This window comes from Aphelocoma coerulescens, chromosome 7 (genome assembly GCF_041296385.1).
Source record: "Aphelocoma coerulescens isolate FSJ_1873_10779 chromosome 7, UR_Acoe_1.0, whole genome shotgun sequence".
Classification (NCBI taxonomy): domain Eukaryota; kingdom Metazoa; phylum Chordata; class Aves; order Passeriformes; family Corvidae; genus Aphelocoma; species Aphelocoma coerulescens.
Window position 1 is genome coordinate 11,030,190 of NC_091021.1, and position 20,047 is coordinate 11,050,236.

General features: G+C 41.5%; 1 protein-coding gene and 1 long non-coding RNA gene across 3 annotated transcripts in view; one reads left to right on the forward strand and one right to left on the reverse strand.

The window, feature by feature from the left end:
• Positions 1-885: 885 nt before the first annotated feature.
• Positions 886-2,974, reverse strand: LOC138113596 (uncharacterized). The gene is made up of 2 exons (XR_011152274.1): positions 2,783-2,974; positions 886-1,662 (listed from the first exon to the last, which is right to left on the reverse strand). It is a non-coding gene; the product is annotated as an uncharacterized lncRNA (long non-coding RNA).
• Positions 2,975-3,205: 231 nt separating this feature from the next.
• Positions 3,206-20,047, forward strand: part of PLCL1 (phospholipase C like 1 (inactive)) — a 187,651-nt gene continuing 170,809 nt past the window's right edge. The window contains exon 1 of one of the 2 annotated variants that reach the window (XM_069022095.1): positions 3,206-3,697. In XM_069022095.1, the coding sequence (XP_068878196.1) occupies positions 3,425-3,697 (273 nt within the window). In that variant the 5' untranslated portion in view covers positions 3,206-3,424. Of the gene's footprint in view, positions 3,698-6,723; positions 6,780-20,047 lie in introns of those variants that run through there. The other variant, XM_069022096.1, reaches the window with a different exon arrangement.

The window sequence follows — 20,047 nt, forward strand, 5'->3', positions numbered from 1 at the left end:
CTTTTAAAAAATCACTTATTTAAGAATTACCTAGCAAAACATTTTCTCATCAATAGCTTTGCATAAGTCTCATCAATGCTAAAATTAACTATGATTTGCTATCAGTGTGAATGTGTACGTGAAGAAATTACAACTTTTTCCCTATTGCTTTCCCTGCCTTGCAAATTAGATGTTCACACAGGAAAATACGTCAGTTTTCACACTTCATCAGCTCTGTTCAATTGGTACAGGAGAACCACTTTTTGGCTCCCAGGAGAACACTTAATTTTAAGAGCTTCCCAAAATGCAATGTCTGGGTGCAAGTACTGGCTTACGTAAGCTATACTTCAGCACAGCTCCAAGACAACTGTATTTTCAGCCTGTTTATGATACAAACTACTCCCACTGAGGAACAATTGTGTGCCTTAAGGATGGAGATGGAGTAAGATGAATGTAAAAAAAAAAAATCCACATTAAAATAGATATTGCAGGCACTTGCTGACTTGTGTTCAGACAAACACATAGATGTTTTTATCTATCTTACCTTTCTTAGTTTGAGTGGACTGTGACTGTTCTCAAAAACCTGTTCCTATCTGAAGTAGGTGTAGACAACCCAGCAGTGTCTTTGTACAGTGGACTGCATCAGACCTTCTTGAAACTGATCACAGAAACCTGTTATAGACACCAATCTTAATTTTTTAAAACTTTCTATGCAAGCAGTTTTACTGTAAAGCTTCCTTTTGTCAACTCTCTTTTTTATTAGACATCAGGAAGTATCAAAACCAATTGCTCTTTTCCTTCATAATTCATGGCTCTCCATGAACAGAAGCACATAGATGCAGATGCCTCAGAAGCATCTAGAGATGCACAGTCAGAAAATAGCCTTCCTTTTCTTCTAGAAAAGAATTTAACTAAACCCTCACTTAGCTGTATCATACATAATGCTAAAACCTCTACATCTTGTGGACAAACAGATCAAAATTACAATTTGTTCAGTGTTCCCTGTAGGTTTGATGTTTATGAAACTTAAAATCTGTAGATTCCCTGTAGACCTTTTCCAGTTAAAGACTTCAGGTGTCAAAGGTTATAATGTAAGGTGAGAATTAAATGGTTTTAAACCTTTAATATCAGAAACAATACATTTGACAATAAATCTCCCCCTAATATTAAATGTGTAAAACACAACCTAGAAAGGATAAAGTTCTTTAATATCCTATGTGCATCTGTCTGTGCAACATGCTGCAGAGTTTCTGGTAGAGGCAGATTTCAGCTATGACAGCACTGTGCTGTTCCCAAATAATTAAATCAATGATTAAACTTCATATGATTTCACAAAATACAGGAAAGATCTGCAACATATTTCTACACAAAGCAGTAATTCCCTCTATTAAAATACTGCATGGTAATTTCCTTCTCTATTGTCTTTAAATTAGTCTTCTTAGGTCAGTCTGTGTGACAGTATGTGATATGTAATAAGCTTTTATTAGTTGGTTTGGGGTTTTTTCCCCCCTTTTTGTTGCAGTGACTTGGTAAGATGTTCTTTCTCTTGTACAATCCAGGCTGGGGTTAAGTCCTCCATTCCTTCACCAGTCTCTTCTCTCTGGTATTGCTTAATATAGATGCTTGTTCAAGGTGAATATTTTCTATCTTCTTTTAGCGTTACTTATTTTGTGACATTTTTCACTGAAACAAAGCAAAATAACGGTAGTGTGCATGTATCTTGACTTTTTTTTACATAAAATTTAGAAGGAAGCTAATGAAAAAAGTTCAGTGGTATTTAGATCTGTCCCTTAATTAGCATTTCTTTGTGCTGAATATGATGAATGCCTCAATAACTTTGGCAGAAGTTCTGGACCTTTGTTAACATGGAATTCAAAACTTGTATATGTATATAAATATATAAATTTCATATCTTTTAAGTGGCAATCGTGCCCTGTATCCAGGCATTTGCTAGTAGCTAATGACTGGTTAAGGTAAGGAGGTTCTCTCTTATTTTCTTCCTTAATCAGTGACTGCCAACAGGTACCAAACACATTCATTAGGGAATTACTTCAGAAACCAGGGAGAAATTAACATTCCCCCAGAGTCTTACTGCCTTTAAAGCTGGTAACTGTAATTTTGAATAGCCTTGCATCCCTAGTGACTACCAGCTTGCCCAGCCCTACCCGTCCTATTTTCCATCTCACTATAATCTCTTCCTCACCTCTTTCCTGTACTTTCACCCTCGCTGCACTCCCCTTCACCCCACCTTTCCTGAGGTCTCCGCGTGGATAATCTCATTATAACTAAATACCCCCTGAAGAATTGCAAGGGACAGCACCACGCTCGCACGAACTCTTCCAAAGGCTGGCGGCGGCTCCCGCCCTTCCCGGAAGGTTCCTCTTCCCCGCCTCCGCCGGAGCCCCGCACCGGCACCGAGCGGGGGGACCGCGGCCGCCGCGGGAGCGGGCGCGGGGCCCGGCCGCGCCGCCAGGGGGCGGTGTCAGCCCTGCCAGCGCCCTCCGCGCCCGGGGCTGTGAGGGGCAGAGCGGGAGCGGGTCCGCCCCGGGCCCGGCGGCCGACAGGGGAGCGAGTAGCGGCGAACGGGCGGCGGAGCCGCAGCCCCACGCAACCTGCTTCGTTTTTGGCTCGTTTTTAAGAGGCAGAGGAATCCCAACGTGAGTCTTCGCCGTATTTTGCGAGCTCTCCCTTATGCCTCGCACCCACCCACTCTGCTGGCAAGCTGTCAGCAGCCTTAAGGTTCCCCTTACACCCGCAGCCCGCACGACCGGCGCTGGCAGCGCCCCTGTTCCTATCACAATACCTCCACTTGAGGGCTACGCGGGCTGCAGGGTGCTTAACCTAAGTCACCTCTTCCACACGCTGCTTTTACCCTGGCACAGAGGCAGCCCAAACCTGCCTAAAACACGCGCAGGGAAGCATTCCCGCGGCTGCCTCAACACACAACACTCTCGACAGGCGGCACAGCCCTCCACCGGCCCTGTTCTTCAAGGTCGTGGCGGGGCCACCAGGTGCTACAAGACCTCCTACACCGCCCCAGCTGCGCCCCGCGCACCGCCCCGACCGCCCGTCCTGGAGTCCCGCGGGCACGCCCCTCCCCAAGGCCATTGGCCGGCTCCGCGCCGCCGGGGGGCGGCCGCGGCGCTGATTGGCCGGGAGCGCCGTCCGTCAGCGCCGCCCGTCAACACAAGCCCGGCTTCTGTCACAACAGCGCGGGGCTGTGGCTGCACTTCCTGCGTGCTCTCCGCGTCCCCCGCCCCGCTCCTCCGGCACCGCGGAGTCCCGCGCGGGCCCCTTCCCCCTGGGGGCGGGCATGGCTCCTCCGGGGAAAGTTGGCGCTACCGTGCCGTGAGAGGAGCGCCGCGGGACGCCGTCCGTTTCTCTGTCTGTGTGACTCCCCCGCCCTCTCAGCGCCCCGGAGAAGTTGACACCGCTCGGCGGGGCGATGGCAGAGGCTGCCGGCGGCAGAGACCAGCCGGCGGCGGGCCGTGCTCCTCCCGATGCCGCTTACCATGCTGAAGAGGAGCCCGAGCCGGCATCGCTGGACGCTCCGGCGGCGGCCGGGGGCAGGAGGCGGGAGCGCCGCAGCGGTGTTTCGGCCGTGGGTACCGCGGAGCGCTTCCCCGGTGGCAGCCTGGGGCCGGCGGCAGCACCCGACCCCGACGCCTGCTTGCTGGAGGCGGCCAAGGCCACCCCGCGGAGGAGCAGCATCATCAAGGTAAGGGTGTGCCGCCCCGCCAGGAAGTTTCCGCGGGTCCCACCGCCGGGTTACCCGGGCTGAAGCCGCCCTCCGGTGCGTCCCTGCCCGCGGTGGGGGGCCGGGGTGGGCAGAAGGGTGGTGGGAGCCCTCCGGGGATGGGCTGCGCGCACCCTCCGCGCAGGTGAAGCGGCCGCGGCGCCGCGCAGCGCTGCTGCCCTGCCTGCGGTGAGCAAAGACGGCGGGGCCGCCCCGGAGCCCCCGGGCAAGGTGCGTGCCCGGACCGACCGAGCGGCTCTCCGGGGTCTGTGCTGGGGTGCCCCTCCCGTTGCCACTGAGAGGGGTCGGGGTCCCTCCCGCGCTCGTGTGTGACCCATGGGGCAGCTTCCCGCCGAGTTGTAAAGTTTTTGTGTAGTAGCTCGTATCTGTTCTTATTTAATATTTATGAAGCACCTGGAGGGCGGAATAAATAGCTTCTACAGCGCTGGCTTTCTTCGTTCTTGAGCAGCAAAATATGCAGTGTCAAAAATTAACAGAAGGTGTGTTTGGAGACGGACTGTAGTACAGGTTGTTGCGGAGCAGCACCGGCTGTTTAGCACCTATAATGTGAAATTAACTGGTCGGGCGTGATCTTAAAGCCTTCGCCTTTGTTATGATCTGGTAAGGAAAATGGCTTTATGTCTATGTTAGTTTTTTTTTTTCCCGGTTTAATTTTTTTTGAATAAACTATGTGGTTTTGAATTAAATGGCATCTCCTTGCAAGAATGTAGGCTTAATCGCCAGTTTTTGGGGAACCGATGAATGAAATCTCCTGGGCAAACTTAATTTAGCATATGGTCACACGTGATCTTCTTGTAGTGATTTGCACTGGGAAGGCATCGGGAGAACAGCAGAAAATGAGACTTCTCATCTGTAAATGTGTGAAGGCACTGGGTAGAGCTCTACTTCAATGCCAGAAGCGCAGGACTCATGCTTAGCTCTTGCAGCTTCGTATGTCTATTCAGAGAAAGAATAGATAGCGAAACACTTGCTTTTAACATTTTAAAGCTTTAACGTTCAGAGGATACCGAACTCGTTAAATGCAAAAGAGCCTCGAAGATCCTTTGTAAGTTTCACCTTGAAATATTAACCCATTAAGTCCAGCAAAGCGTTGAAGGGTGGTTTTAGTTTTCTAAAGACATTCACTGAGTGTGATGGGAAAGCTTCCAGTCTGAAGTTGCATAAATGTATAAATGCTTTACTAAATCAGGACCAAAGTTCTGTAACTGTACTGGTATGGATATGATATTTTCTCTTAGATTTGTGTGAAGATTTCAAAAATTGAAAATACACAGTCTTGGATTTCAGTTAAAAATGTATCATTTTTACAGACTATACCAGTTCCACGTGGTAGATATGTTTTAATGTCATATATGGTGTATTATTGTTAATAACTGAGTAGCATTTTCACTGCAGCTTGATAACTTGATATTGATCATTTAGCATGTCTACTGAGAGTGATAATGATCACTCTTCTAACTGGAGGAAGTTTCTTGAGCTATATCCTAGGATGGTGTTTATTAGGAGAAAGATTCCTGACAGAGGTAAGAAAGTACTGATATTCTTATACAAGGAACTGGTAAGGCCTCATATGAAATACTGGGTAAACTCAGTTTCCTGTGCTTAGGAATGGTGCATTCAAACTGGAGCAGGTGCATAGAAGGATAGCTAGGATGGGCTGATAAGGTCACTGGATTGAGTACTGTATGAGGGGAAATTTGATTTCTTGGACAAAAGCAAAGGATTCCTATACATAGATCTAGTCTGGAAACTAGAAGGTTATTCCAGGCCCTGTAAGGGTTTGGAATGGTCTTATGATAGAAGTGGAATGAAAAATGCCATTGTTAATCTTAAATTTATTTGTTAAATAGATGGATTAAATTAGATAACATGGCCGTGTCTGATAGCAGGTGTCTGAACTTGAGAATTCACAGGCTGTGCATCTCTAATGTACAGTGTTGAGACCCTATACAGAGCATTGCATTTCTTTTCCCACAAGGTTGTCTCAGTGGTATATAAGTGTTTTAAATCACAGTTTTCCTTGGGCATTATACTAGGAAATGCTATTAACTTGGGGTAGGAATTAAATAATTTATTTTTCTGCATTTTTTGGAATTTCTAATGTCCTAGGACATACTCATCAGGTGTTAAATGCAAATTTTAGTTGGACTTAAGATAAACCCCCCCAACTTATTTTACATTTTTTCTTTTTCAGGATTTCAACATGCAGGATTTCTGCTCAAGCATTGTGTATATTACAGGGAAATGCACTTTGTAATGATTTATTATATTTATTTTACCATATGTTCATATAAATCTATAGTCAAAATAGTATTCTGTTGCTTTCTCTAAGCTGATCTTATCCGCTGAAAAATGCAACTTAAGGAAGCAAAGGAAATTGCACAGTAAGGATAAGCTCTTACTCTGTGAGAGTTGAACACTCTTGCTCTGTTTTGTCATTTGTCTCCCAACTATTTGAAGGTGTACTTTACACATGAGTGGTCTTGGTCAATTAAGCAAAAAGTTAAAATTCTGTAGATTTAGATGGTCAAAGTACACTTTTAACAGCATTTTTTTTCCCCAACTGGCTTTTGGAACTCTGCAAGTCTCAAGATTAGCATCTGAGAGTTCAATTCTAGTGGAGGCCAGACTTGCTTACCTTGGAGTGTTCTGGCACCCCCAGTGTAACTGTGAAGTACAAAGACTGAACAGGGACTTGCTTTAAAAACCTTCCCTGCAGCAAATTCCACTTGGCATATATTGTAAGTAAAATATGAACCCTTCTAAATAATCTTCAGTGCATTCATGTGCTCTATATTTGGCTTCAGAACCAAGAGAACTCGTTTATATAAAAAGAACAAAGTGTAGCCAGAATATTTTTATTCCCATTTTGCTTTGCTGATGTTCACAGCTTTGTAGATTGAGGTAAATTCAAAATAAGATTCATGAGAAATAGTTGTAGCTGTTCTTGTGCGTTAGGTCATTTCCCTAATACTTGTGCATTAGTTGGTTTTTTTAGGCTTTGTGTTTTGGTTTGGGTTTTTTTTTCTAATGCAAGGAAGAGGTAAATGATCTTACTACAGAACTGGAACAAGAAAGGGAGTTTGCCATGAGGAACCTGAAATCAGTGGACAAGAGTGCTTGGAGACAAAACTAGAGAAATGGCAAGAAATCATAGAACTTGACCTGTTTTCTAGGAAGCCTCGAGGTGGACTGTGCATTGACTAATTATTTGCCAAGCATTTCCTTTTTTGTTGTTGTTTTTTTTGGCTTGTGAATAATTCAGGGCCAGTTTTTTGCAAATAAAATAATTGCAACCACTTTTAGGCTGCTAGGAGAGTGGAAGACAGTGCTTGGAGAACTGGATTTCTGCTTTCTTTACATGTGATGCTTTGCAAGCCTTCCTGTGTGGGGGGTTCTAAACAGAGTTGGCTGATACTGTTTTCCTTCTGGCATGTTCCTTCTGACATTGCCGTGTATGAGCACTTTAATAAATGAGTAGGAAGGCTGTGTAATTTGTTATATAATGCTACTGAAATACTTTCTGCCAAAATATTTCTCTGTCAATTCTTATCAGGCCTCTCTCTCTCTGCTTTGTTTGCATGCAAGACAAACTTTTGGGATCATGTGTTTGTTTTCTTCCTGGATCTTTGTTTTAAGATACTGTAGCAGATAACACAGCAGACTGTGCCCATGAAGTGAACTTGAAGTAGCAGCTGCAGGCTCTTTGACTCGAGAGACTTTAACTTCAGTCACAGTAGAGCTATGAGACCTTTCACTGAAGCTCTTCCAAAGGCTACTTGCCTGCTTCATGCAGAGATTTTTTTTTTTTCCTTTAAAAGCCAGTTGAGTTGTCCTTGCTCATAATATACTATTAGCCAAAGAATTGCAAGTTTTAGGGTTTTGCAATTGAATTAATCAGTAGAAGTGTATCAAGATAGCCAGCTGTCTTATTTCAAGACTTGTATTTATGCTTGTGGCATTCTTAGCTTTAAAAAACCAGACCTGCAATACAAGCAATGAGGCTTAGTTTCTTTGTTTGTGTTCTGAAGTGTGGTGATGGAATTTAAGTGTTTTAAATATGTGCCACATCTGTCTATGCAACGTAACTGTTTAAGAGTTTGTTTTCAGAAGACAGAGTTCTTCAGAACTGTAATGATTCTCCAGTAGCTTTTACATAGCTTTTCATTGTATAAGCTTGCATTTAGGCACTTGTTGCTTAATAATCTATGACTGTGTAAGATTCATTAAAGCTGATCAACTATTTGATAGTCCAGTGGTGATTTTATCACGATTGCATTCTTTGACATATATGTACCAGAGAAAAAAAAGAGAATATTTAAGTTGAGATTGCATTAAATAATGCGGTAGAGCCTTAAAAGGTCTTTAGAAGGGCAAGAGTGACGTGTCTAGCCATGCAAAGACTGCCACAAAATGAGAAATTTACCAGATGGATCTGGAAAAAGGTAACTGGTGGGTGTTATTTTTAAGTATATAAATTCCCAAACATTGTGGAGAGAGAAACAGGGAACTAATATCCACTCTCTTTCCCAGGATGTGAAGTCAGGGAAAAAAAACAGTGATAATTCTTTAGCAGCAGGTTGAAAATAAATGGTAGTATTTCCTGATGCAGCATGGGAGTAAATCATGTGCTTTACAGCCCCAGAAATCTGTGCAGTCAGACATATAAATGGGTTTGAGCAGGTTTGAAATGACAAATTGATAAAGAGAGCTTCACAATGCACCCAAAGCATCTGGCTTAGAAAGTTCTTAAACTACAAGTGCTTGAACTCTAGGAAGCCACAGCAAAGAACTGACCACTTTGTACTTCCTTGCTTCTTGTGTCTCCCCAGCATGTACTTGTAGCTGGGATACCAGCCTAGGCTGACCTTTATCTAACCCAGTATCTGTTAAAAAAAACTTAAACGAACTGTTAAGAGACCCAGGAAACTGGTTTCCATTACTGCTAGTGTAAAACTTTCTTCGAGTTTAAAAGAAACTTCTTTGTTAACTTAGTTATTTAGAATAAATGTTTGCCAGCTTTACAGAAGAGAGGCAGTTTGGAGATTTTTTTCTTTGATTGCTGTGGCATAGCTGTTTATATTTTCATAACACTGCACCTGTATTCCATACGCGACTATTTTTTCAGTTAAAGCATCTGTTAAAGACAGGTTTGGCCAGAAAAAAATACTGGTTGTAGACCTGCTTTTGTCAAATGAATTATATCAGTACTTAGTATCAGTGAGGATAGACTTTGAACTGTTGCATTTATCTGTAAGCTACATTCTCATGGGGGCAGTAGGCATTTTGGGGTTTAACCTCCATCTCTTTCCTCTTTGATCGTAAAGCAACATTGGTAGATCCAGTATGGCTGTGCCTAAGTTGGTAACACTGTAGTGAGAAAGATTTAGGTCTTGTGGAATTTTTTATGTCAAGCAGTCAATAATAATTATCCATAGCAATGGAAACCACTATATGTAAAATGATTCAGGTGCAGGATTTGGGCACATGGGTCTTGTGAAGCTGTCCTAAAGGCTCATCTGGCTGTGTATGATTTTCAGAGATCTAGGTTTTGCCAGAAAAGTTTCTTACAGTTTTTTTTTTTTTTCTGTGAAGGCCTGGAGTCACTCTTGCTGCTGGGCACTTATCATGTACCTTGTGCCCAAGTTAATCTGTCAATAATAGTTGGAGTTTTCTTTCCATTCAGTTTCCTGGAATTTTTCATGTTTAGTTTAGACTTTCTGATGGTTACATTTGCCTCAAAATACAGCAATTCTAATTTCCAGGCATCTCTGCCCTCAAGTTACTGAAGTTGTCTTCTTTTCAAGGAGAACATGGGGCCTGGCTAAAAGTCTCTTAAAAACCAATGGGTGCCTTTACACTGACTTACCTAAACTTTATTACTTGAAAAATTTTAAACGAACCCAAACAACCTACATCCAGGCCAAACTGCTTCCTTTGAAGTTTATAGCAAACTTGTCTGCTGACTACTCTAGAGTTAGTAGTCAGTATTTCTTGTCCTTTAAACATGAGGGTACAGATGGATAAAGCATCGTGTTTGGAGTGTCTTTTCATACCAGTTCATAATAGTCAAGGTGATTTGCATGTCTTGCACTGAAATTACTGAAAGGTGACCTTTCTGTAGGATAACAGCAAATCCAGTGGTTCTGCAAACACAAGTTCTAGCAGGTCTTTCCAGGAAGTTGTTTGATAGGTTTCCTAGGTAAGAGCTAGGAGCTGTTAAGGTTGGGAATAAGAGATGAAGTTGGTGATAGTGGTTGATTCGTGTTTGAATTATGTACATGAAGACTTTTGTGCAGAAGTACATAAATAATAACAAAAAATAATATTCTGATGAAGTAATGGTGCTGGTGGACAGAGCAATGGTGGAGGAGGAAAGCTTTCTACTGTTTTCCAAGTATGTTTAAAAGCTGTTAATAAAACTGAGTTTTCATATCTGTGCAGAGATGCAAATCCTGTTTCTCCTGCTAATATTTTATTCATTTTGTAGTTCCACTGAGATCAATGCAATCTGTAACAAAAATGTTTTAATTGAGGTAATGGTATATTTTTTTTTCTGTTCTTCCCTACAGTAGATGTGAAAATGCAGGCAGTTACTGTAGAACCAATAATACATCTGCCGTGGTGAAACATTTAGCTGATCCTTCTTATAAACTTAATCAACATATTTGATTGGTAGGTGTAATTTCTGCTAATATTGGGTGATTTCTCTAAGAAATGAGGAAGGATGATTAATATTACTTTTAATTACACATGTATTCTAGGTTTCTTTTTTTTTAGCTTATGTGACTTGGAGGTTTTGACATGCATGACAGTTTAGAAATGTCTCAGACTTGATTAAAAAAATAGGTGCTACAAATGGCTAAATGCCTTTACTAAATGCTAACAAGTTCTGAAGGCTCATAGAGATCTTTGTATGTATAGGTTTGGAAATGTATTTACAATCAAAACCTTGTTCTTAAATCTGTCTGTGTCATAAATATTTTGGGGTTTGAAGCCTACTTATGTAGAATCTTGTTTTCTGGAAGAGTCTTATGTCAGAAGTTTGCAGTTTTAAGTGATTATTAAGCCCCTTCCTGAAATGTGTTTAAACTGCTGAGATTATTGTAATATCTTCATTTAGTCATGGTTCATTGTTTAATGTGTATTTATTAAGTTGAAAGTCTCTGATCATTAAGACTGTATACAGGCCCTAACTAACTGGAATCAAACAGGTAAAATATTACTCCTGTTCCAGAGCCACTTACATCAACAAAATTAGCCTTGGGATTATTATTTGAGGCAGCATGCATCAGGTAATGTTATTGTGGCATGCCTATTTAAAGGTGTATCACAGTCTAAAAGGTAACTGGCACCAAAGTATTACTACTTTATTACCATGCTGAGGGGATTTAAAAAAATATATTCTAGCTGTAAAGGTCTACTGTGAAGATTTGATCCTCATCCTGAAGGAGGAGAGTGCCTGCTCAGGGGAGTACTGACACAATGTCTCTTAGATAATGCCAGCTGAAACAGCTACAGAAAACACTCATTAGAGACATAGTGAATTTTCCCCAGAGGCTCTCCATCCTGCAGGATCCTGGTTGACCTTCTGGTTGATCTATGTTATGCTGCTTTGGTCCTTCTTGAAGGGTTAAAGGAGCATGTTTTTGCTGCCCAGTTCCTTGTTCAGAGATTTGTTCAAAGTGGAAATGTGTTTGAATACTTCAAAGTTGTCATATATTGATTTATGTGGGTGTAAATGGCTTAAAGAAGCAGAGTGGTGGGTAATTAGGACTCTAAAATCATCATTGTTCACTGGATGCTTGTTTTGGTAACTTGGATATAACTTCTGAATGGGAAATAAGAATCTCAGTTTGATATCTATTCAGTATGAAGCTGGCTACTTAATTGCATACCTTTCAAATAAGTCTAGAATCAGGTAAAGTGCAGTGCTCAACATTTATTATTTTACGGAGTCAAAGTCTGTGAAGCTAATGTTGAATGGTGATTCTCCCAGTGTAATTTGGACCTATTACCTGTATTGTATTATAGGTGGGCACGCCATGTTTTTAATTAATTAGATGGGTTTGATGGACTGGTAATTTGTTTTGATTGTAGGCTATGAAAAATTTTTATGCTATTTCACTCTTTAAGATAGCTTGGAGGGAAAATACAACAAAAAAAGGAGTTCCTTAAGTAAAATGCAGGGTGCATTTGTGGTATGAGATGTGTGCTGCTCATGGAAATGTGTCAATATCCATCTCGCCTTTGTGTATACTGGTGGACCTTTCTGTTTTGTGTTGATGCATCTCTTAGAAAGTGTGTCTGCTTAAAACCCAAACCAAAACCAGAAGAAAAAGCAGCCAGACAAACTTCTGCTAGGAGTATTGATGAAGAAGATTCCATGAATTTGAGAAATTCTGTTATATTGGATCCTACTTCAGTCCGTGCATTTTGAGGAGTAGATGGTGCTTTGGAGACTGCATGAGAATGTCAGCTACACCATGCTTGCAAGCAAGAGGCAGGAAGTAAATAGCAATCGGAGGTAAAACTCCTTGATCAGGAATCAGATGCTAGTTCTTGAGTACACCAGGAAAGCCACAGGATGGAGCAGGGTGAGAGCATGTCTAGAAGCTCAAGTGAAATTCAGAAAATTGGATTATATGTAATCAGAGTGCTGCTGAGAGCAGAGACTGTCACAGGGAGCAGGCAAGGCTGAAATAAAAGCAGGGAGCCTGGCTAGGAGGTTGGGCACTGAAGTCAGGAGTCGGCCAAGAGTGCACAAGCAGGGCAGGGGTGAGGTGAAGGACCAGGACTTGAGGAAGAACTTTGAGCACAGCCATGGGGATCCCATTTGCAGACCCAGCGCTGAGCTCCTCTGCAGGGAAAGTCACACAGGACAGAAAAATAACAGTTTGTTGCCTGAGCTGAATTGCTCTTGTTTTTTGGTCCTTTGGGCATGTACCCTGCTAGAGGTGTGTTGGTGTTAAGAGGACTGGCAACGGAATGATGTCAAATTTTGGGGCGGACTGGGGAACCTGTGAAAGGGCCCAAGGTGGCTGCTAGGAGGCCAGAGGGCTTTTTTTTGCCACAAACATTTATGGCAGCTCTGGTTGAGAGCAAGGGGAGGATGATAGAGGGCTGCCTTGGTCCTGCTCTTGTCAGCTTGGTGGTGATTCCTTGCATCCTTCTCTTCTTAAGTGAAGATTGCTGCCTGTTTGGGCATCACCTAGTAAGCTTTTCACACCCCTGTAGCATTTAGGCAACTTTACCATTGTACATTAGTATCACAGTGATGCTTTAGTTTTGTTTTTGTTGTTGGGATAATTTTCTGAGACAATAGATATTCTTGATGGATTCTGTCAGTTTTAACCTATTTGCATAGAAGAATGAAAAGCATAATGTTTACTTAAGATGAAGTTTTCTCTTAGGACACGAAATACATTATAGGCAACATTTATTGTAAATATAGATGAGTTCTGGGTTCTGGCATTTAATCTTTTTATAAGCTGTAGTTTTGCTTTGAAGACACATGTGATTTGTTGTTGTTGTTCTTTTAATTTAATTTTATAACAGCTTCCATGAATATCTGATTAGAAGTTGCATTTGCTCACCTAGAGGGACTGCTGGACTCTTTGAGCTAGAGCTATCAGGAGAGAACACTGTGAATGGATTGCCATAAGATCCCTTCTCTTTTTCTAAATGAGATTATGTAGGAGGTTATTGCGTTAATTTATCAAATGTAATAGTTTAATAGAAGAACTATATTCCACTGGAGTATGACATACCTCCAGGCTCCCTCATGTAAATGCTGTAATAAAAAATTCTCTCAGCACTGGCTAAAAAATAGATGTTGGAATTCATGAAACATAAGAAAAAAGACTTTCTGCAAGTGTTTTGTGCTCAGTGGTAGATGGAGCCCAGTCCCGCAGACTGCCTGGAAGCTGCACAGCCTTCACTGGGAATGCTGTGCATGAGCTCTGCTGGAGCCGGCCTCGCTCTGTGGGTGACACCCAAGCCTTGGCACAGGGGTAAAGGCAGGTTTGTTCTGGGACATACACATGGATGTATCCTGAAGGAAGGCTTGTCTTCTAGTGTTATGTAAAATCGGTTGTACTTGTGTATGATTTGGAAATGCAAGTCATGGTATTCATGTAGCTTGTGAATTTCTCGCTCTGTGTTATGATTCACAGTGGCAGTTGCTCCCTAAAGCAATGCAGATTTTCAGTATAAACATAGTTTCTGCAGTCTGAAATAAGTGGCAATTTTCCCATTGCCATCAATGGAGGAGGGATTGGTTTGAACACAAATGCCTAATCACTAAACCCTGTTATTTTACTTTTAAAGAGTCTGAAAAAGAAAATTTTAATGTTGTTAATTTTGTTATGCTGATTCTACTTTGAGCTAGGCAAGGTTTGTTTGGCAAAACTGTATGACTTTAAATATCAGCCCTAACACTGCTGAAGAATGAATTTTGAGGGATTGTTTCTAGGTAAGTTCTTATTAGAAGCACAAAAAAGACTGAGTTTTTATTAGAACTGAGAAAAAAATAGAGATGACTTAACTCGCAGCAAGTACATTTGTTTATTGTTTGCTTGGCAGTGCTGCTGTGGCATCTGTGTGCTGAATGCAGATTTACAATTCTGTTCATATTCAATACTTCTTTTTGCTATGTCTTTATGGATGAGTGGGAGCTACCCTCATACATGGTAGTGAGATACAATACTGTGGTGGACCGAGCTAGTGCTTAGAAGTGACTAATTTCAATGGACTGATCCAAATCTCAGTTTGGTCTGGAGATCAAATTGGAGCCTTTTTGTGGACTTCAGAATATTCTCGTGGTACCCTTGGTTGCCACAGAGGAGCATTCCCTGCAGCAATACCTCCCAACTTTGAAGACTTGGCTGCTTTTTAATTTTTTTTATTTTAACCATTTTAAGTACTTTAATTATTTTATATTCTCATGTTGAGCATAGGTTATATAGACCAGTCCAAGGACCGTGGTACCTTTCTGCAGAAGAAGCTGGGTTGCAGCAGTAGATGGAGGAGGAGAAGTAAATTGTTTGGCTTGGGAGAGTGAAATGTGAGTGAGTTAAGCATCGTGCTTTGCCTAGGCTCAGCAGCTCTGCTGGGAGGGGCATGGGTGTGGGGAGCAGGCAAAGCTTAAGTGGTAGGAAAAAGGTTGTTTTAATGAGATGAGGTTAATATCCTCATTTGCATTGATCAGCGTAAAGACTGTAACGATGTCCCATGAGCTGTGAAAAGCTGACATACAAGCACTTGTGATAAAATCTTGTGACTTTGCCCAAAGAGCTCACCTTTCTAAGGGCTAATGGCCAGTATCATGTTTAGATGTGAGCTGGTGCTGGATGGATGATCCCGTTCATCAGGAAGAGATGAGACCGAGAGGAACAGGGAGCATGTTAAGTGGGGCAATGCAGAGCAGAGAACTGAGATGTTGGGAAGCTGCACCTTGTACCTGCTTGTGGCAGTGCCTGTGATGTCTGGGGAAGAGAGCAATTTTGTTCCTTTTGAAATTATCAAGACTTACATCCTGACAAGTAAAAAACCCTGGAGCTTAAGAGTACACTCTTATCCTGTATAGCAGTACCTTGTCTTCCAAGTATGGAGGACCACACATTTTTCTTAGCTTACTGAAGAAAATTGGCATAAAGCTGGTGCTTGGCTTCCATGTAGCCCTGCTCTGCAAAGAGGAAACTGTATCTTACTTGAGACCAGCTTTTAACTTCTCCAATGATATACAGCCCTCAGCTTGAATAAACAGCTATATCCTACTGCAAGTGCATTTGGCATAGTTTTTAGAAATTTGAGGATTGGAAAGGAACAGTGTGAGCACAGTGTTCTGTTCAACAGGAGAGGAAAGATCAGCTTTTTAACCTAAGAAGGTTGCAGCATTTTCTGTCTGGTTTGAACAGTTGTGAGGCAAAAGATACGACCCTGCTGAAATGCACCATTGGTGGGGTATAGTCTAGAACCTTATATTTAATTTGAAATGCCATTTAGTTTGTTTACTTATCTGTACACCTACTCAAGGATTGCAGAATGTCTCTAGCTTGTGTTGTGGCATATTGCAGCCAGGAGCACATATTGCACAGCTCTCCAAACACTACTCAAGTAGTGTTTGTGTCTGGATATCTGTATGTTCTAAAGAACATAGTTCCCACTTGCTCAGTTTATTATCTTCCCCTTCATCTATGTGTAGAAGTGTTGTATATATTTTGCATGATAATAGAAATGCACAGAATATGTTAAATTGACTTTTTATGCACTAAATTTAGCATACTGCATAATTTTAGCAGTGGGAAATTATAGTGTTTTTTCCTTGCATGAATCCAAGAACTGAACATGGCGGTTATTGGAAGATACAACTTTTTTGAAAAGGCTATTTTAATTCAGTATTGCAGCAGAAGTATATGAATAAGAAAGTCAAGTATGGTTTACACTGCTAAATAACTTGCATATATTGGAAATATTTCTTTCCATCTCGTGCTCTTTTTGGTATACTGTAAGTACAAGTTGGAATGGTTTATTTGAAAGGTTTTTATTAAAAAAATTGTGTATGGGCAAGTATCAAGTTTTGAGCTGATGGTCATCAGGAGATAGCTAGAACTAAAGCTGGTACTAGAGTGCCTATGTAGTGATTTGCATTAGTTCTTAATTAAAACAAGTTTCTGTGTGGACAATGGCCACAGGCCCATTTCTTGTAAGACGGAGATGAAAATAAGAATGAGAACAACTAGAGAATGCAGAAGACCAAACATTGCATCCACAGAGTGATGTGTGTGCTGCAAAATTTGTGTGCGGACCTACAGCCTGAGCTGGTGGTTTCTGCAAAAAGCTGCTGTAGGAGGAAGACAGGTGCAGACTCTTGTGCTGCTGTGGCTGACTGAGATACAGAGCACTCCTTGTCCCAACAGAATTGCTTGAACAGAGGTGTTGCAGGCGGAGATTTTGTGTGTTCTTCAGGCCTGTTACACCAAAGTAGGATTTGATCTGTAGGGTACTTAGGTAGAAAAGACTAATCAGGAGCCTTTGGTAAAACTCTTGGTATCCCAAGTGAATGTTATCTTTGTGAGTGCTGGATAGTGGTAGTCAGAAATGAATGCCATCTTTCAGGGTAGGACCAGTGAATGCCCCCCAGTGGAAAAATACGAGTTACTTGCATCTTGGGCAGGGGAACTTGTTCTTTGGTCTTCCTGGCTGTGTATGTAAAAGGTCAGCTATACTGTTGAGTTAATAAAATAGTTTGTGTGTTGGTTTGGTTTTTTTGTTTTTTGTGTTTGTTTTGGGTTGGGTTTTTTTTTTGTGGTTGATTTTCATGCCTACCTGTATTTTTAGTGGTTGTTCAAAATGCATTTTCTCTTCATGAACTTGGTATGTTTCTAATTAGGGGTTGATATCTGAATGCATTGGGGAGCATTTGGGTGTAATGTTGCGTTGCCCCTTTGGGTTTATTATGCTCCAATAAAGTAATTAATGGATGAATGCAAATATGAAATTAAATTATATGAAAGAGTAATGTTGTAGAAAAGATGTAAACATGCTGTGTGTTTTTATAACTTGATATCATCAGTTGCTTCTCAGGTGACTTGGCTACTCATTAATCTCTACACCAGATTTTGTTGAGATACAAAACTTGAAGATTTTCCTCCCTCTTTCATGTTTTTGAAAATACAATGGGTTTTGTTTGTTTCATTTGGTTTGGTGGGGTGTTTTTTTGTTGTTGTTGTTTTGGGTTTTTTTAGTTTAACTTTTTTGTTTTTACTGTTTTACCATTGCATGTATGATGTGTGTTTTGGTTGCTGTATAAAAGATTTTACTACATCAGGAAGGTGTCTGGGGTACCTGTCACGCTTGGCTGTGTGGGTAGTGGCAGTTCCATTGCAATTATAATTTTGGATCCCTTTTAAAAAAAGGCTGGAGAGTCTAGCTTCAGGACGATTCAAGACTCAAGACATCAGGGAGGTATTTAGCATCTGTCTGGAAAGACCTGAGATGGCCTGACACATAACAGCTTTTAAATGAGCTCCTAATGGTGTCAGATGACCTACTAAGAACCAAAGAACGCCAGGCTTCTCTCTTTTCTGTGATGATTTAGTGCTCAATAGCAGTAAAATAATCTAGGCAATGCACTAGGGAGAATTGCTGCTTTTCTCAAGTGGTTCTTTAACTTTTAAGATAAGCTTCATGGTGTTTCCAGTGATAATAATGATTAATGCTTCCTTTGCTGTTGACTGCTCTAGGGTTTGTTTCTTGATAGTTTATACACTGTATGAGAAGTTTACCACTGTCTCTCCCAGCAGGTCACTTCCAGCCATGCCTAGCTGCTTAATTAATTGAGTCATTATGATAATGGCTTCATATTTGGTTTTACAAATCTGTGTGAGTGCCTTCTTTCCTGAGGACTCCACTGTACTTCGTTCTGAGAGGTGTGAAAAGCAAGAGGAAAAGTTTAACTGCCAAATAACTGCACCTAGGTGTGGATACAAAAATGCTGTTAGCAAGAAATTTTCTTGCTTCTTTCTAAGCCCGTGGGTACTTTTCTCTCTCACGAAGATATTAGCAGAGTTCTGTAAACTATGAACACCTGCAACCTTGTAGAACGATGTTTATGGTACAGTAGAAAAATATTTTGATAATGGATGTTTTAGGATTTTAGCCAATCACCCCCTAGGGGTGACTGATCCTTTGTCCAATTAGACTATGAAGAAAAAAGCCTAGAAAAGAGTGTGATTTATTTAATTATTTTACAATCTTGCTGCACAATTCCTGCCTGCTGGATCTCTCGCCTCTTTTCCCTACGGCTGCGGGATACAGTGATACCTAGGATCATTCAGAGACTTGGAAGGGAACAGCTCAGGAAATAATTCCATGCTCCTGCTCACTTTAAAGTATGTTCTGTCTTGTGAAATGGTGTGCTTTTAGGGGAAGGACTGGTTGGCCAGGAGAGAAAGCAGAGCTTGCAGAATGTTAGCGGCAGGACCCTTCCCATGTAATCTTATAGAAATAATCTACTGGAGAAATTGTTCCTTGTATCAATTACTGTATGCATGGAGCCAAAACACAGGGATATACAGGATGGTGTTGGAGTATCTATTACTGGCAAAATACAGGGAGATACAGGATAGTTGGAAGTATGTATTCATATAGACAACAAAGGTTGTGATGGACCTACAAAATCCTTTCCTTGGAATGGGGCAGGGAAGGGGGGAAAATGTCTCATGAATCCAGTTAAAAATTTTTCATAACATTTCTCCTCTAATTTTTTTTTTCCTGTAAGCAAGAGTAGTTTGTGTGAAAGCTTCATCCTGGCTAGCCATACTTTGTCTATCCTGTAAAGCCAGTGCCTGGTGTTGAAAGTCAGGAACACAGGAGCCTGGCATCTCTGATGTGTCTGGCAGCTTGGCAGAATAGGCTGGATGTGTAGAGCAGGGGAGCAGTGCAGAATGCTTGCAGTGAGACTTAATGTGGTCTTGACTTTAGTATTTCTAGCCTTTGCCAGAGACGGCTAGCCATTTTAAAGCAGCTGCTATACCTTGTTTTATGGCCAAATACCTTTGCTCTTTCCTGTTCTTTTTTTCCCCCCAATCTTATCTTGACACTTAAAAATAGAACATTTTATTTTACTGCAAAGCAAACTGGTCATCAGTTAATGGTGAAGATCATTAATTACATTGTCAAGTTAAAAACTGTACATCTGCAATATATTTTCCAGATAATCGTGGTGTTTGCCCTGTAAGTTGGATTTAAATGTATGCTGCTTTGAAACAATTTGGAATGTGATCACTGTTTTTCAAACGTCTGGAAAAGCCACAGTGATGGTGTTCAACCTGTGAATATTTGCTCAGATTTTTATTTTTCCCCCCACTCACTCTCTACCATAACCTTGTTGCTGTCATCTCAGAATCTGCCCCTCGATCTTGGTCTGTGGCCTTGCCTATAGTGGGAATTTCTTGGGAGATGGAAGTCAATTTGACTAAAGATGTAAAAACAGCACATAGAAGCCCAGATTATAAGAAAAAGTAGTCTACTGCCATTGTGATTTCCTGCTATGTGTAGGTTCAACTGAGACATGCTTTGACTTGATGCAATTATCTAGTCAGTCTTGTATCTGTGCTGCCCCTGAGTAGTTGAAAGCTAAGTATTGACCCAGTTCTTTCAGTGTGTTTGTGGTTCTGCCCAAGATCACCTTGCTCACCTTTACAACAGTAGGGTTTGCCAAGACTTGCGGGAGTGTTGCACTGTGGTGCCAACACTGAACTACTACGAGTGACAATATCATGTTGTCAGCAGACTTGTTGAATCCCA